A 15,760-nucleotide genomic window follows, 5' to 3' on the forward strand; every position below is an offset into this window, starting at 1 on the left:
TGGCCGTGACGTCATCTCCCCGCGCCGCCGGGCGCGCCGGGGTCGGGTCGCTGGTGCGGCCGCCGGTCGGGGCCCGCCGCGCCATGGCGGAGGTGAAGGTGAAGCCGGAGGTCCCCGACCCCATGGAGATAGAGAACAGGTCCGCAGCTGCGGCGGGAGGCGCCTGGGGGGGCGGCCCGGTGGGAGGCGGGGCGGCGGGGCGTGTGTTGGGGGGCTGCCGGGCGGTGAGGGCCCTGGCGGCGGGGGGAAGAGGGCCGCGAAGGGGCTGGGGGTGCGTGGGGGCGGGAAGGGAGGGTAGGGAAGTGTCCTGGGGTGCGGGGGGGGGGAGTCGGCTGGGCACAGGTTGTGTTGGTGGAGGCACGGGGGGTGGCGAGGAAATGTGTCCCGCAGGAGGTTTACTGGTGTCGGGGGCAGTGTGTTCTGTGGGGGCTTAGGTAGCAGCGAGGCATGGGGTGGGGTTGCCTTCGGCTGCCCTGGTGACTTTCTGTTCCTGGGAAAGGGAATTGTGGCTTTTCTGCATCAAGTCATTATTTTTCCTAAAAGGTATTTAACCAGTATTTGCATTCTCTGGCTAACTAGCAATTCCTTCCCATCAGAACCTTTTGTGTGATGAAACTGTACAGGGAGCTCTAAATCCATGTTTTTAATAATGAGAGCAACACAAGCTCCTTAAGAAGGAGCTCCATGTTGTCACAAAGAGCAAAGGTAGTTTGTCCAGCAGTTAGTTGCAAAAGCATATTTGTCAGCACAGGGAGTAGATGCTAAGTTCCCTTCATAGATACGACCAAAAAGCGGTTTGTGGGTACTTTTCCCCTGAGTTGTTCTTTTCCCTCTCTTCTGACTCTTATTACTGTTCGGATTTGGGTTTGGATGCAGTAGAACATGCTTCTAAACATGCTTTTTCTCCTCCCCCAGGATTATTGAGCTGTGTCATCAGTTCCCTCACGGTATCACAGACCAGGTGATTCAAAATGACATGCCTCACATGGAAGCCCAGCAGCGAGCCATGGCGATCAACAGGCTGCTCTCGATGGTAGGGTGATCTCACCTTCCTTGTGTTAGTTCAGCCAGCCCGGAGCACTCCTCATCCATACAGGCTGCATGGTAGCAACCTGTTGAGCTGGGCTAGCAAATTAATCCCAGCACTTGCCAGAACGTACAGTTACCATAACTTACTTATGGTTGCCATAGTGTCCCTCAAAACTTAGTCTTTCCATTGTGTAATATGAAGTTAATAGGAATGTGTATATCCGTGTGGATTTCTAGGTGAGGAAGCTACCACTGAGAAGTACCGCATCTTTTTTTTGTTGTGCCTAAAGTTCCTTGGTTGTCTTTTCCCTGTGCGTTTCTTTGTAAAGCAGAATGTGACACAATGGTCTAATGTAACAGTGGGGTGCAGTGTAGTTGCAGTGGTTCCACAAGACCTGCTCGCTAATGGTGGGGAATGAATTAGCTAGAAAGAAAATCATTGTTAGCCCATGCCCTTACACGTGAAGATCTTCTCCAAACCCCTCACAAAATTCTGAAGTTGTGGATTACTCTGATAATATGCAACTGAGACATCTCAAGGGATTTTCTTGCATATTCCGTAAATTTCCCACATCTCACTAGGCATTTCCCTTTACTGCATCAGCAGGCAGCCCAAGATAGGAGCGAGGATCGCTGTTAACTACTACTGCCGCCTGTTCAGGAACAGATAGCAGCTGTTTAGCCTTGTTGGTTCAGTGTGGCGTAGGCTTGAGTATCAGCAAAACGTTCAAGGTCTTTAAAGATCAAGATCCCTGAGCTGCTGCTTTGTGGGTGTGTGAAGCTGGGAAATAAAGCAGGCTGAGTGGCGCAGTCAAGCGGGCACTGTTGAAAAGAGGGGCACTTGCTTTCTCAGAAAGCGGGGTGTTGGAAAGCGTGCAAACTGAGCAAGATGTGATTTGTGTGTTTTAGTTTTGGTTCTTTTTAATAACCAAAACTTCTTAGCTTGGACCATACTAGGTGGCACTGGAAGTAATCTAATCTTTCTCTTTTTGATCTTTCTGTTATAGGGTTTTTCAGCACATTGGGTGTGAGCTTGTGTGTTCAGTAACTTTTGAATGGGTTGGCCATATTTCACAATGAGGCTTCAAAGATTGTCAAGTCTCTAGAATTTGTTTAAAATAGATGGGTTGTGCGGGGAGATCTAGCAAGTACCTCAGGCATGGGGAAAAACTGCAGTGAGAGCTCAGCCTTAATAAGCATCAGATACTTCATCTGTAGAAAAGCCCTGAAGGGGATCATCTTGAGGTGTGAGCTTCAATCAACCACATAATGCAAATCTGTAAGAAACGAGGCTGTAACTATGAGGAAAGGATTAGCTGGCAATGACAGAGTGAATGTTAGTTAATGCAGTTATACAATAGTTATGCTCTTGGACTTGTCGAATTGCTTACCCCTTCAAAATAGGAAATAAGAATTTGCCCGGCCTAGGCGCAAGCATTAAGGGCAGGACAGATGTTTTGCGTGTGAGAGATGCCAGTAATTTGCCTCTGAGAGGCACTATCAATCCTGGCTGGCAGTTTTCCAGTGATCTCTGCTTAGTAAAAAATAGAACTTTGCTACTGGAACTCAGAATTATTCAAAACTTGTGCAGTAGCGCTCCAAGGTGATTTCTGGGTAGACTGTTTTGGTGGAAAGCAAGAACAAAGTATACGAGAACTTGGTATCCCTTGTCCAATGGTGAAAGTTAGGAGAAATAATAGGAAGTGAATAGATAGATGATGTCGGAAGGCTTGGGAACTGTATTTGTTATTTCTGGTAGCTGATGATAAATGAATATTTGTAGGGGAAAAATATATCCTCAAGGGTATTATTGTTTCCAGTGGTTAGAAATGTTATTTTCCCTTTGCTTTATTCAGTTGACGTGAAATAAGGTTTTAAATTTAGAATATTAGAAGATTCTTGCCGCGTTCTGAAAGAAGCTCTTTGAAGCAAAGTAAATGCATTGTGCTTATCTCTCCTAGGGGCAACTGGATCTTCTCAGGAGCAATGCAGGCCTCCTGTATAGAATCAAAGAGTCTCAAAACGCAAGGTAAGCCTTATGTGTGCTGGATAAATATATTAGGAACACAGTTCTGCAGCTCACGTGCAGCATTGCTGAGAAGACATTCTGTAACATGGATTTTACAGAACTGCTTATTTCTGGAGGGTACGCTTAAATCCCCTGAGCTGATCCTGAAAACTGTTAGGTATAGTGGTTTCTACTGAACAGAGGGTGCCATGGGACTGTAGCTCTAACATGCTAGCAGAGTTCCCGCTAGCAAGTGATGACAGAAAAGTGATCCGTGCAAACATACGTATACGTTTAGGTGAAATCCAGCTGAAGCCCAGTCATACCATCTGCAAACTGTGGTTGTGTGGTCTTCCTCAGTGCTCACGTTACAGGATCAGCGCTCATATTTACAGCTGTTCCAGGAGGCCGCTTGAACTCGTGCTCTTTGGTTTATTAATGATTTATTAAAATGTAGCTTCAAACCATGCCTTGTGATGCCTATGTAAATCTGAGTAAAAGATGCCCAGACATACTTCTGGAAAGAAATAGCCTTCAAAATTATCCTCAGTGCAGGCGTGTCATGCTCTTTTTCAAATGCTTTAGAAAAAGATTGATGAGTTCAGGCTTTCTCAGACTGGTGAAAAGGCATGTTTTAGAGTTGGGAGCACGCTTTTTACTATCCCTTTTAAGACATTCTCTCTAGAGACAGATTATCCTAAATTATGCTCTGTGCTGTGTTTGACCTTTCACAGTGTGTTAATACGTGACTCCCAAGTTCCCCGTTGTTATGACAAGTGGAGCGATTCCTGCTTAGTCACTTTTTTTTCGTACTGTGCTCTTTTCTCTTTACTGTGGCTTCTCACTGGCAAGCTTGGCTTGATCAAGAGGTTTAGTGTCATGTATTGTATTTGCCAATGGCGGGCTTATTGTGTAGGGCGGTTTTTTTTCTTTGTGCATTGTTTTTTTCATAGTTCTTGTTTTCAGTTTAAAACAAATCCTACTTCTTTCAAATTTTGGACCTTTCAAAAATCCCGATGTCTGTCTTATTTTACAGTAAAATGAAAGGCTCTGACAATCAAGAGAAACTGGTTTACCAAATTATAGAAGATGCAGGCAACAAAGGTATTTTAAATAAATTATAATTGTGAATGGTACTAACTCTGTTTACTTACGGAACCGTTCCTGTCCAAACTTTTAAATGTTTGTCCAGACAATACAAATATAAAATCTGGAGCCCCCATACCAGGTCTGTAGCTAATGTTCCATGTGCCCACTTTTTAAAAACAAAAGAGAAGATGACATATTTCTCCATTAAAATAACAACCTGTCCTGGTTGACTTTTCTGGGGGGGCTCTTTCAGAATATTTGGAATATGAATTAAGAGTTATCTATGGGACTGTCAAGCTAAGGAATCTACGGAACGCTCACTACTTAAAAGACAACGTGATATCTATATCGGATTTAACAGGTGTACTGCCAGCAGAAACCACTGCTAGTAACCAGACTTTCTCAGCAGTCACTGCACGCTGTGGTTGAAAGATGGCAGGCAGAACTGGCTGTCATAATTTTGTTGAAGCAAACACTAGTTACCTAAAAGTGCAAGAACATTGCTGTGAGGTATTCATGTTGGCAGTAAAATGTCAGAGTTGTAAGAGCTCGCAGAGGAGAGGGAAAGGGCAGGAGGACAGTGTTGTGATGTGTATTTCTTATTTTTGTCAGTTGTGGTTGTTTGTTGTTTTTTTTTTTTCCCTGTCCCTTTCTGTTCCTTCGCTCCCTTTTGCTGGGAGTGGTAGGACCGAGGATACATCCTATGGTTGGCAAGCGAGTCAAGCAACATTGTGGTGTGATTTTTGCTTTGTGAGTACGTACAGAAACAAATGGCTTCTTCTGTTCATTTCCATGACTTCTCTGTTTTTAAACAGGTATCTGGAGCAGGGACATTAGATACAAGAGTAATTTGCCTTTAACGGAGATCAACAAGATACTGAAAAACTTGGAAAGCAAGAAACTAATTAAAGCAGTTAAATCTGTGGCAGTGAGTATTTTGTGACTTTTTTAACCATTTCAAACGTTTGCTGCGTGCTGAATATGTTTGAACAGGGGACTGGGGGCAGAGAAACCTCGTTCTGCCTCCGGCGCTCCCACTGACTGTGCACCAGCGTTTGACTCTGCCTTTAGTTTGTAGGTTTGAGGTGCAACAGATATGAGAGATGATAATGTTTGTTAAATAATCAACTAACAAACTGATTAATAACCTAATTAGTAAATTTATCATTGTTAATATGCAGTTTTATCACTCTTCCCACCACTACTAATTACATACTATTGCTATCAAATTGCAGTTCTAGTTCTCTTAATTCTTTACGGTGCACAACTGTTGTTGCAGCTCTTCTGCCCTTCACAAACCTCTCACACTGCTTACTGATAGCCTGCAGTTCTGTCACTCTTTTCTCTGCTCTTCCATACCCGGTCTTTAAGACATAAAGCTAGGGAAGAGTCTGGTGGGTTTCCAAAGGGTTTGGGTCCACACGTCAGGTTCTCTGCTGTCTGTAGGCATCCACACGCCTGCTCTCTGCAGATCCTGCCCTCTGTTGTTCCCTCATTGGTTTTTATACTTTATTCCCCTTTCTTGTTTCTTAACTCTCCTTTCTACCACCCTTTTCTCCACTCAGTCTCCACCCAAATAAGCAACCTGCCCATAATTACTTTTTCTCCATTGGTCCCAATGTTGCTGTACCACAATCTGGTGTTTCTAATACTGAAGCAATCCCAGCTTTTTGTATGATACTACTGATATGGTTACAGCTGCAAGGGGCCTTGCAAGGTTACTCTCATCTGGAGATTCTGAACTCTTTCAGTTATCTGTTTCATACTGGATTTGCATTGTTTTCTTCAAATAATATCTAAGACATTTGGTTCTGTTTCAGTCTTGGTCCCTTTACTTTGTTGCAGTTACTCAAGTACTTTCTTACCTTATGTGCAAACAGTCCACGTACTAGAGTAGGGCTTATCCTTTTCCATGCTTTTTCTCACGCTGTTACAATGCTCACGTAGCATCCTGCTCTCCCTTACCTGCTTCCTTACAAATCATTGGTATTAGCGTGTTCTTTGAACATTCTCCTTGTTTCCAGCAGAGGTTCTGTCTTATTGCAGGGCCTGGTACAGCAGGAAGACCACTTGCTTGTGAGCTCTTGGAAGTTTTACGTTGTATGCCTTTTCTATGTGCCAGCCTCACCTGCACCACGGAGGCAATACGTTGCCTTGCGTGTGTGCATTGTCTGGGGAGATGGGGGGAGTGAGAGGTGAGGGTGACTTCCTAAATAAAATGGAAATAAAGAAGTTGGACATAGGAAAGCAGTAGCTTTTTCATGTTCTTGTGAGAGATGTTGACTTCATCTAGTCATATAGGGGACGTAACACTGCTAAAGTTGGTTGGCTTCAGTGGTTGCTGAGTAGTCCTTTGGACGACCATTGCCCTTTAACTGGCTACTAATATCAGGACTAAAGCGGCATTCCCATTCACCCGGTCTAGGTGTGGCAGTAAGGAGTGGGTTCGCAAGGGCTAACTTTAGCTGCAGGGTTTAATCATGTAATCCCTCCCATCATCAGCGCACAGATTGAATCCTGCACAAACAGTTGAAAGCTGCTCTGTTAAGTTTGTCTTTGCTGTCGTCTAAAGACACTTTCCTGCCCTGCTTTGACGGTGGAGGAGGATTAGAGTCAATAGGTTAAAATTAAACTCTGAGATCATCTTCAGTGAGGTTTGTATTGTGTGCACATCGTTAGCAGGCTTCTCTCCTCTAACACTGTTACAAAGCGATTAGGAATGTAAATGTATTGATCTTCTCTTTATCTCCGTGTGATCCGAGAGTCAAACACGTTAAGCATAGCTGGATTGCTGTGCCCCAGGTTTTAGGAGTAATGAACTATCTCTTTTGCAGATATCTTCTTCAATCTTCCTTTCTTATGGAAGACTTTCAGCTGTTAAGAGCTGTGCGCTTTTCTCTAACAGGCATCCAAGAAGAAGGTGTATATGCTATATAACCTGCAGCCCGACCGCTCTGTGACTGGTGGGGCTTGGTACAGTGACCAAGACTTTGAGTCTGAATTTGTGGAGGTGTTAAATCAACAGTGTTTTAAATTTCTACAGAGTAAGGTGAGTGCCACTACTAAAGCCACCAGTTTTGTGCAAGTAATTATTTTCTTTATAAAACCAGTGACAGGCAAGGCTTGAGTTTTCCATAGTGTTTTTTGCAAGTGTTGGACACTGTTATAACTGCATTGGCGAATCTGTACTGGATTGCTTGTGTCACAGCAAGTGTGATGGTGTTGCACTTTAATAATGTGTATTTTTACACCCTGTACATGGAGCGAAGCCTTCAGTCTCCAAAGTCCAATGACAAGCTAGGCAGCAAAGAACACAGGACCAAAAAACCTAGCAAAAGTCAGTGTTTTCCCTGCAGAGTTCCTAATTTCTGAGAAAGGCACTAGTGAGTCATCTCTGCCTAGAAAACAATTTTCTCTAGCATAACTGCAGGAGAAGCCTGCTTTCCATTAAATAAGTCCTATGCAGATTGCAACACTTCTCTGTTCCATTGAAATATATTTTAACTGGCACTACATACATCAGAAACTTCTTTTGTGTCAAAAAAAACCTGCCAGATGCTGATATTCCTTCATATTAATCTAAATCACTGTGTAAATTTTGTGTCATATTTATTGTAAAATTATGTTTGCTTGTGCACTGCATCGTCTCACCTACATCAGTCTTAAGGACGTAGCTTTAAATACCAAATAAAAAACATGTCCCAGAAATGGTTTGGAAATCAACTTTAATACTTCAGTCTGCCTGAAACCGAACCGCGAAGGAGGCTCTTGGCAGTGAGTACTGACTATAACTCTTCTTTGCTTTTTTCTTAGGCAGAAGCAGCTCGAGAGAGCAAACAGAACCCCATGATACAGAGGAACAGCTCATTCGCCTCATCCCATGAGGTGTGGAAATACATCTGTGAACTGGGTATCAGTAAGGTCAGAATAGATTCATCTTACTACTCTCGAAAAGCATGAGTAGCTGCAGGAGTTGAGTCCTGCAAATTTGGTGAGGGTCTGGCAAGTACCCTACCCAGTCACTGTATTGGAAGTGGGCTTTGCCGCTTTATTGTTTTTTGAGGAGGGTCATTGGTGCTCCATGGGATTCCAGGGTAGTTTGTGCACGTGGGTTTTTCAAAGACGTATAAAAGAATTTGCATCCACATACTTTTTGATGGGAACTGGGGTAATTTTTCCTTTAACAGTCTCAACTGGTTTATATTTTATAATTTCTCCCAAGTTTGCCTATGCACTTCAAGCAGTTTTAGGTGAGGGGAAAAAAAAAAAGGGGAGGAAGAAAACCTCCGTGATTATTGGTCACCATCAACAGGCGTATCTTCAGTAGTCTGTCTGTCTTCTTTCACGATTGTTTTCTTGTAAAACTGGAAACGTATCATGCTAGGATGATGTAGACACTTGAGGTGCATAGGGATGTTCTTTTTGGTAAGCCAAGGCTAGTGTAATCCAAAAGTGCTTGGGAGTTAGGAGGTATTTGCTTTTCTTTTCGTATCTGCACAACCCTATAAAGTGCCCAGCGAGAGCGGTTCCTTTGTCTGGGCTAGGTTAGAATTCTAAGGATTTGTAACTGACGGTGTTTGCGCATTTACTAATATTTATTTTACACATTATTTCTTAGGTCGAGTTGTCAATGGAAGATATTGAAACCATTTTAAATACACTAATATACGATGGAAAAGTGGAGATGACTATTATTGCTGCAAAGGAGGGGACGGTAGGCAGTGTGGATGGACAGATGAAGTTGTACAGAGCCGTCAGTCCTCTCATACAACCCACTGGATTAGTCAGGACGCCCTGTGGACTCTGTCCCGTAAGTAATTAATTCTGTATATGAATATGTGGGTGCAATCCCGCTAATGGCCAGCTAGCACATTGCAAGGTTGTGCCTGTGGGTGCTCCTTGTAACCATGAGTGTTACCTGTGATACCTTAGCTATGGTGTAAGAGGCAGGTTCTTTAGTTTAGACCAGGAAGTTTCCTGCTCGTACGTTGTCTCTTTACTGTATGTCAAAGGGTGCCATCAAGCGTAGCCCATTCCAAATCGTACTATTATATTTTCTGATCGCATGTTTGCCTATTTATGTTTTTGAACAAGCTAACTTATTTCTGTCTAGCTTTTGGTCTCTCCTGCTTGGATTGTAAACTGATAATATGTGGGTAAAACTTGCCAGCGTGTCCATTTCCATGATTTACTGCAGTGGGGTCTGTTTTGCTTTGTTGTGCTCACATTATTCTTCCTCAGAGCTGGCATTGGACTTCCTAGATTTTGGCCTCTGTTAGACTTCTGCTTTTCTACTGTGCACGGAGCAGAAAACATGTGAGCATGTTACTTCCAGTTAGATTGTACTTGCTGTATATAATTACTCTACTGACACAGGGCTTGCTTTTGCAGGTTTTTGATGATTGCCACGAAGGTGGTGAGATTTCTCCATCAAACTGTATTTATATGACAGAGTGGCTGGAGTTTTAAAGTGAAAGAAAACTGTAAACTGGATTTGTGCTTCACAGCCAAGCTGACAAAGCAGCTTGCTTTTTTAAAAGTGGACTTCTAAATTTGTGAGCAACTTCAGGATGTGGAGTGACTGTTTTTAATGAAACATAAAGCAGCAGCATATCAGTTGCCCGAGCGGTGCTGTGAGTGGACTGGAAATCGAGTCAGCACTGAAGATCAAGGCTGAAGTGGAAATGTAGATCCATTCTTGTACCAAAAATTAGTTGTGGGACTTGAAAAGTGTCGTAGCACAGCTGGGTGGTGATGCATCGCTTCCAAGGATTGTGTCAAGTACTCCACAGATGCTTATTCTGAATAAGAGGAAAAAAAAGTCATTAGCTGATCAGAAAAACTTGCTAATGAGTGTTGCCGAGAATGAGAACCTGAACTTTGCTTTCAGACTAATGCTAATGGTGGGTGCTCTAAGTCCTAAAGTTGACGCTTTTCTCCCTTGATAGCTACCATCTAATTGAAGACTAAGACTCTGACGTGGGAAAGATCCTAAATATGTCAAACAGAACTCAGCGATTCTTTATTATCTTTCCTACCTGCTAATTTATCATTAAAACCCTGACTTTTCTCATGTGCTTCATTTCCTTCATTGCTGCCATTGCCTGGTGATGCATCTGTTGTATTTATTCCTTCATCTGACAGCTACAGGATTATGATCCTGTGTTGGTGTGTTCTGACAGCTGCATCACGTACATGGGTATGCCAGCTGAAATTTTGAATAGAAATATTCTGGGAAGATGTGTTTTCTGGAAGAGAAAAAGAGTTCCTCTGGCCTGATGGTACAGCCAAATTTTTTATAGATTATCTGAGTACCCTCAGGGTTGAAAAAGATTCCAGCGTCAGTTGTTTGTACATAAATACGGCCTCGGGCCTTGGTTTGTGATCTGAGAAAGGCGTGATACTGGCATATCATCGAAAAGCACAATATTCTTTCCCTGTCATGGGGAGCCAATTTGTGTTTCCCTTAAGTGTGACCTCTCTGGCTCCTTCTCTGTGTGACTCTGGACTCATGAATTGGCAATAACATATAGACTGTGGTGGTGGTGTAAACCTCATGCCCAGGGTATTCCAGGCCGTGGACCTCTTCAGAGAGCTGTGTCTAGTTTCCTCTGGCTATCGCTGTCCATCTGGCAGTATTAGAGGGGCGATGCTGCCTTTGGAAAATGTAGGTTCAAATCTCACTTGGGAAGTAAACAGATTTTTGTACCAACTGTGTTATGCTAATTAGTTACTGCACCTCTCCTTTAATCAAGTAACATCTAGGGAAAAAAAAAACAAGTCAGCTCCTTTTTCATAAATGAGAATATTGTGCTTATATGACTGCAGGCAGGGCAGTGTAGACATATGAACTATGCAGAGACAGTCTGGTCCCAGTACCACTTGCTACCTGTGGTTTAATCTTGCTGTGTCCAGGCTGGATCTCTACACAGCTACTGGCCTCCCAGCACTGGGAAACGGTGGGTCAAGCACAACACTGGACCAGTCGCATCTAGCTAATTTCAAAATTGCCTGTCTGAAAATAAGCCCTCCTGGATGCTGTTGGGAAGGCAATGGTCAAACACCTCTACTGCTGAGTTACCGGCATGCCAGGTAATCTGTCCATGAGTAGTAAATGGTGGGCTAACACAGAGAGATTTTTGGAAGAGGTTTACCTCGTAAGAGTAGGAGACTTTATATCAGCTATTTCAATACTGTCCAGAAGTTTGTACCTTCTAAAAGCAATCTGGATCCCATAGAAGTGTTCAAATCTCGCTCAGTTCCCATTTTCCTACTTATAGCATGGGTTGTGGACAGAAGGCTAACAGTGGGTAAGTGCTGTACAAAGAACTTAAAAAACAAATAATAAAAAAATAGTTCCTGTCCCATGCAGGGACGGTATAGATACAGAGGCAAAGGCTCCTTGTTGGCGAGTAGGCATGCTGTCTCCGAGTGGAGCAAACATCTAGTACTGATAAGCTGGCATGTCCATGGGTAGAGTTTGATTGCGTTAGCTACTGTGAGCACCCAGAGCTGGCTCTTTCTGTGTTGACTCAAGGTGGCAGGGATGCATATCTCTATGGAGGCAGAAGAGCTCCTACAAAAGAGATGTGGGGGTGAAGCAATTAGATGTTTGCTCTTTTTCTGCCCCCTTTAACCACTCAGCACACTGAAGCCTGAGGAAAGCACCTTAACCTCCGCTTCAGACATCCGTTATGTGGCCAAAGGTAATTACACGGAGGTGTGGGGCTGGGATTGCCTTTGTCCTCTTGCCTTCAAAGAGGACCTGCCACAATGGGCTCCTGAATCCTGCTGCTGCAGAGATAACGCATTGTTTGTGCTCTGCAGCAGCTAGAAGATAGCTTTCAGGGAAACAAGTGGGCTTTATCATGCAGGTATGTCGCTTTACTCGGTATGACCATATTCATTGGCAATAAGAAGGAGGAGAGAGCTTGTCATCAGTGAACAGCTTTAGGAAGAAGAAGAGCTGGTTTATTAAGCTCTGTAAATTCTGGGTCAGTTGTATTGGGTTTATCTGGTTTAGGTGACCTTTGTGGCCTCTGAAGTTTCTCAGTGTTGCAGCTGTAGTAAGACTTCTCAAACATGGAAAAAAACAGGCCTATAGAGAAAAGTAAAGCGATTTCACTTTCCTGTCTGTAAAATAGGGGTCTGTCTGATCTATTTCTAAAGGAGTTAGAGGAATGATCTGTCACTCTGGTTCTTCGTGAACCTGGCTAATGGATCAGCCTGTAATCCTTTTCTAAAAAGGGAGTAAATGCTAAATGATAACATTAATAGTCTAGTCTTTTTTTTCCTCCATGAGTTCCTTCAGTCTTCTACCTAGCAAAGCTGTCCCCTTTACAAACTGGTATGAAAGGTAATGTTTTGCGGAAGCTACAATATTGGCTCCAGTACTTAATATCAAAACACTTACGTGTAGAAAGCTGAGAGCGAAAGTTAACCCTCGAATTACAGATGACCACTTGGAAGCATGATCCGCTCATTTCTTTAAGCCAGCCTCATACAAGAGGTCGTAGTTCAGCTGCTGCAGGACCACGAGGGACCTCCTGGGTCAGAGTTCATCCCTGTTTTTGTGATCCCTGGGGTGTGCAGACCCTGCTGTGAACCCACCAGGCTGTTCTGAGCGGTTTCCTCACTAGTGGTAACCGACTGTACAGAAGCAAGTTGGCGAGTGGTCACACCCAAGTCCCATTTTCACATGGAATCAAGTGTATGATTGCTTTTTATTTCCAGGAGAAACATTAACCACAGTACCAGGCTGTGTTGTGAACTGAGGGAGAGCACAGCTAGCAGGTGCTGTTTAACGTGCCTAGCCTTTACAGTCCAAAGTTTAAAGCATTAACATTAATGGCAAACTTGCAGCTTTGACAACGAAAACATTTCCCCCGTGGCTGAGTCGCTGTTCGGTTTTTCCTGGGTTTGTGGTTTTTTTTTTTTTTTTTCCTTAATTACTCTGATCATAACTCTCGCCCCTGTTAGAGGTGTTAAGCGGGATGGTTGAACAACTGGTGCTGTTGGAGTGCCATCTTCTGGTAACAGCTACCCTCGGGCTCCAGAAAGAAAAGAGAAAAAGCTCTTAAACCCTGCTCTGGTTTCCTGTTTTGCTTCTACGTGCAAAGCGGTTTTTGGGAACAAACAACTGCGCATGGGGACAGCTGGGTCTCCTGTTGCTGCCAAGCACTTCATGCTTTGAAACAGGGTATAGACACCTTAAACAGGGCTGTCCTCCACCACACACTGACCACCTTCCCCTCTTGCTTCCCATGGCTGGGACTTTCTGTCATTTAATCGGTGAGAAATAGTTAGCCAGGCCCTCAGCTGTGCTGACCCCAGCTTAGCCTGTGGCCTGGAAGGGACGAAAAGGTACTGTGAGAAGCTCCACGGATGGTGTCTAAGTTCTTGTTGAAAAATGTTCACTTCCTCCCTAGGAAAGTTAATTATTGCACTTTGCACAGTCTTCAGGAGATCCTGGGGGGAGCGGGGAGGAGGGGAAGCGGAGCTCGAAGCATTCTCCTCTTTCAGTTGTTAAACATAAAACAAGTTGGGGCTTATGTAGGTAGCCTGTTTTTCCCTCTCTCTCACTTTTTGAGCAAGCTTGTGGTTCTTCCAGGAAAACGGAAGAATGGGAAAGCTTTTACTTTAGTTATTTGGTCTAGAAACACATATCTTTAGGATTTTGCTCCTCTTGCAAACTCACAAGAGTTGATCAATGTTTTAATTAATCTAATGCTAGCAGGGTGGGCGTAGCATGGCCTTGAAGCCCTGGGTCCCAGTAAGGCACTGTGCTTTGCTTTTGAGACGTGGCAGTGTGAGGATGATATAAAATGAAGCGTAAACTAGCAATTCCAGAAGAGCAGATTTGCTTTGCCTCTTACTGATACTGCTTGGAGAGCAAGTCCTGGGTCTGAGGACATTAACAATAGTAGTAATTTGACTTTTACACACTTCAGCATATAAGCACAGGTAGCATTCTTCTACTTCTTTGTTCCCACTGAATTTGTGATCTTTCTGCTTGTCTTCATATTTTACACAAGCAAATTTAACCCTTGCAGAACACACAACTTGCTGGGAAGGCAACATTAACATTCAGCTCAGACAACATCTCATTTTGCTTTGTTTTGGACCTGAAATGTTGCTCTCCAGTGTTAGATGCTTCAGTAGAAAATACACCTTTTCTGCCCTGGGAAGAAGGAATGAATGGCTCTCGGTTAAAGCAGTTTCCTCAAGCATTCCCTGGATAATGCCAATCTTTCTGTGGAATTCAGTGTTTTGAAAATCGCCCCTATCTGTGTACTTAAGCGCTTCTGCTCCATATCTGTCAGCCAATTGCTTCTATACTTTCCAGGGAAGGGAAGGAGTGACGATGGATCCAAACTCTACAATAGCCCAACGGCAGTTTCACTGGATCTTCTTCTACTGCCAGGGTCTGTCGAATTATCTTGAGGGGCACAGAGAATAGAGTTGAAACATTTGTCCTTCTTTCCTCAGTGGTTTGTTTAATTTCTTGCTATTTCTAGTGTAAACAAACTCTTAGCACAGACTGTGAACTTGGAGCAGTCACAGATTTTTACAGGTCCTTGAAGGCTGAGAAGAGATTGCCCCTTTTTTTCTTTTTATAGCCAAACATTCCATTGTAGACTGCGCAGTAATGTTTAAAACATATTCATATTCCTAACTGCTTATTATATGTCAAAGTTGGCCACATCTCTTATGCATGGTTTTACCAAAACCTTCATATAGCTAAGAAAAGTGTAAGATGCGTTCCATGTAGCTTATAGAGCAGAAAGAAAGAACATCACCTTGTGGGTGGCCACAACAGAGAGCCTCTACAAGCAATCTAAGCTACACAGTTTGGCCAGCTTTTATGTTGCTTTCATGTTGCTTGTGCTAGGTAGGCAACATAGGTAGGAGGCAACATATCTTCTATCTCCTGTATCAGTAGATCTCCATACTACTGGCTCTCTTGTGTTTTTTTCATCTGCCGTATCAGAGGTGTAGGCAGACACCAACATGATAATTGGGTGAGTTTTGACATACCTGAGAAAAACAGGAGCCTGGTGATCAAACCTGCATGGAGGACCACCCTGCTGCACAGCATGTCAATCACGTTGCTCCTGTTGTTTTAAGCTGAGTGTTACCAAGCAACTTCAGAATGAGCTTTAGGCTTTCTTCTAATCTCTTTAAGAAAACTACAAAATATTCAACACACAGATTTCTTTTGCATTTAAGAGAGAGAAAACAGAAAAAAACCAAAGCTTGACAGTGCATAGGTGAGCGAACTCAATCACAGAGCATTGATTTCCTTTAAGCAAAGATGGAGTGGTCCTCACACAGAAGCCTGGGGAGTATTTGCAGGCTGACCACCACATGAATTTAAGGCAAGCACCCAAACTATTGGAAGCGAGTCAAGATGTTTCACTACGCCTTTTCCCCTAGAAGTATGTGTGAAAGTTTGCAGCGTTCAGCGATGGATTTACGTGCACACATTAAGATAGGACAAATCCCACTTACATGGTATTGCACAAAGCTGGAGTGGATTCATGGCATCGGTCTCACTAGACACAGGCTGTTTGGCTTCAGGAGAGACTGTGGGAAGTAACAAGAGAGGGAAGCAATGAAAGAGAGAACACATTT

At 43.5% G+C, this 15,760-nt stretch overlaps 2 protein-coding genes across 2 annotated transcripts; one reads left to right on the plus strand and one right to left on the minus strand.

The window, feature by feature from the left end:
* The first annotated feature begins 15 nt into the window (after window positions 1-15).
* POLR3F (RNA polymerase III subunit F) lies at window positions 16-10,201 on the plus strand. Its single transcript, XM_063328056.1, has 9 exons — window positions 16-139; window positions 916-1,033; window positions 2,991-3,058; window positions 4,074-4,141; window positions 4,942-5,054; window positions 7,032-7,175; window positions 7,940-8,047; window positions 8,745-8,936; window positions 9,518-10,201. Exons 1-9 carry the CDS (start codon window positions 84-86, stop codon window positions 9,593-9,595), a joined length of 945 nt encoding a protein of 314 aa, XP_063184126.1. The 5' UTR covers window positions 16-83; the 3' UTR covers window positions 9,596-10,201.
* A 4,011-nt stretch (window positions 10,202-14,212) lies between these two features.
* RBBP9 (RB binding protein 9, serine hydrolase) lies at window positions 14,213-15,673 on the minus strand. Its single transcript, XM_063328431.1, is given in 4 exon segments — window positions 14,213-14,552; window positions 14,698-14,764; window positions 15,027-15,163; window positions 15,638-15,673. Coding segments are annotated over 4 exon segments (546 nt in total). The 5' UTR covers window positions 15,640-15,673.
* Between the last annotated feature and the right edge of the window lie 87 nt (window positions 15,674-15,760).

The sequence above is a fragment of the Chroicocephalus ridibundus genome, chromosome 3, assembly GCF_963924245.1.
Source record: "Chroicocephalus ridibundus chromosome 3, bChrRid1.1, whole genome shotgun sequence".
Lineage (NCBI taxonomy): Eukaryota > Metazoa > Chordata > Aves > Charadriiformes > Laridae > Chroicocephalus > Chroicocephalus ridibundus.

Coding starts and splice junctions, on each gene's coding strand:
- POLR3F (XM_063328056.1), top strand. CDS start 84: ATGGCGGAGGTGAAGGTGAAGCCGGAGGTCCCCGACCCCATGGAGATA. Junction 1,034..2,990: donor TCAACAGGCTGCTCTCGATG/GTAGGGTGATCT, acceptor TATCTCTCCTAG/GGGCAACTGGATCTTCTCAG. Junction 8,937..9,517: donor CGCCCTGTGGACTCTGTCCC/GTAAGTAATTAA, acceptor TTGCTTTTGCAG/GTTTTTGATGATTGCCACGA.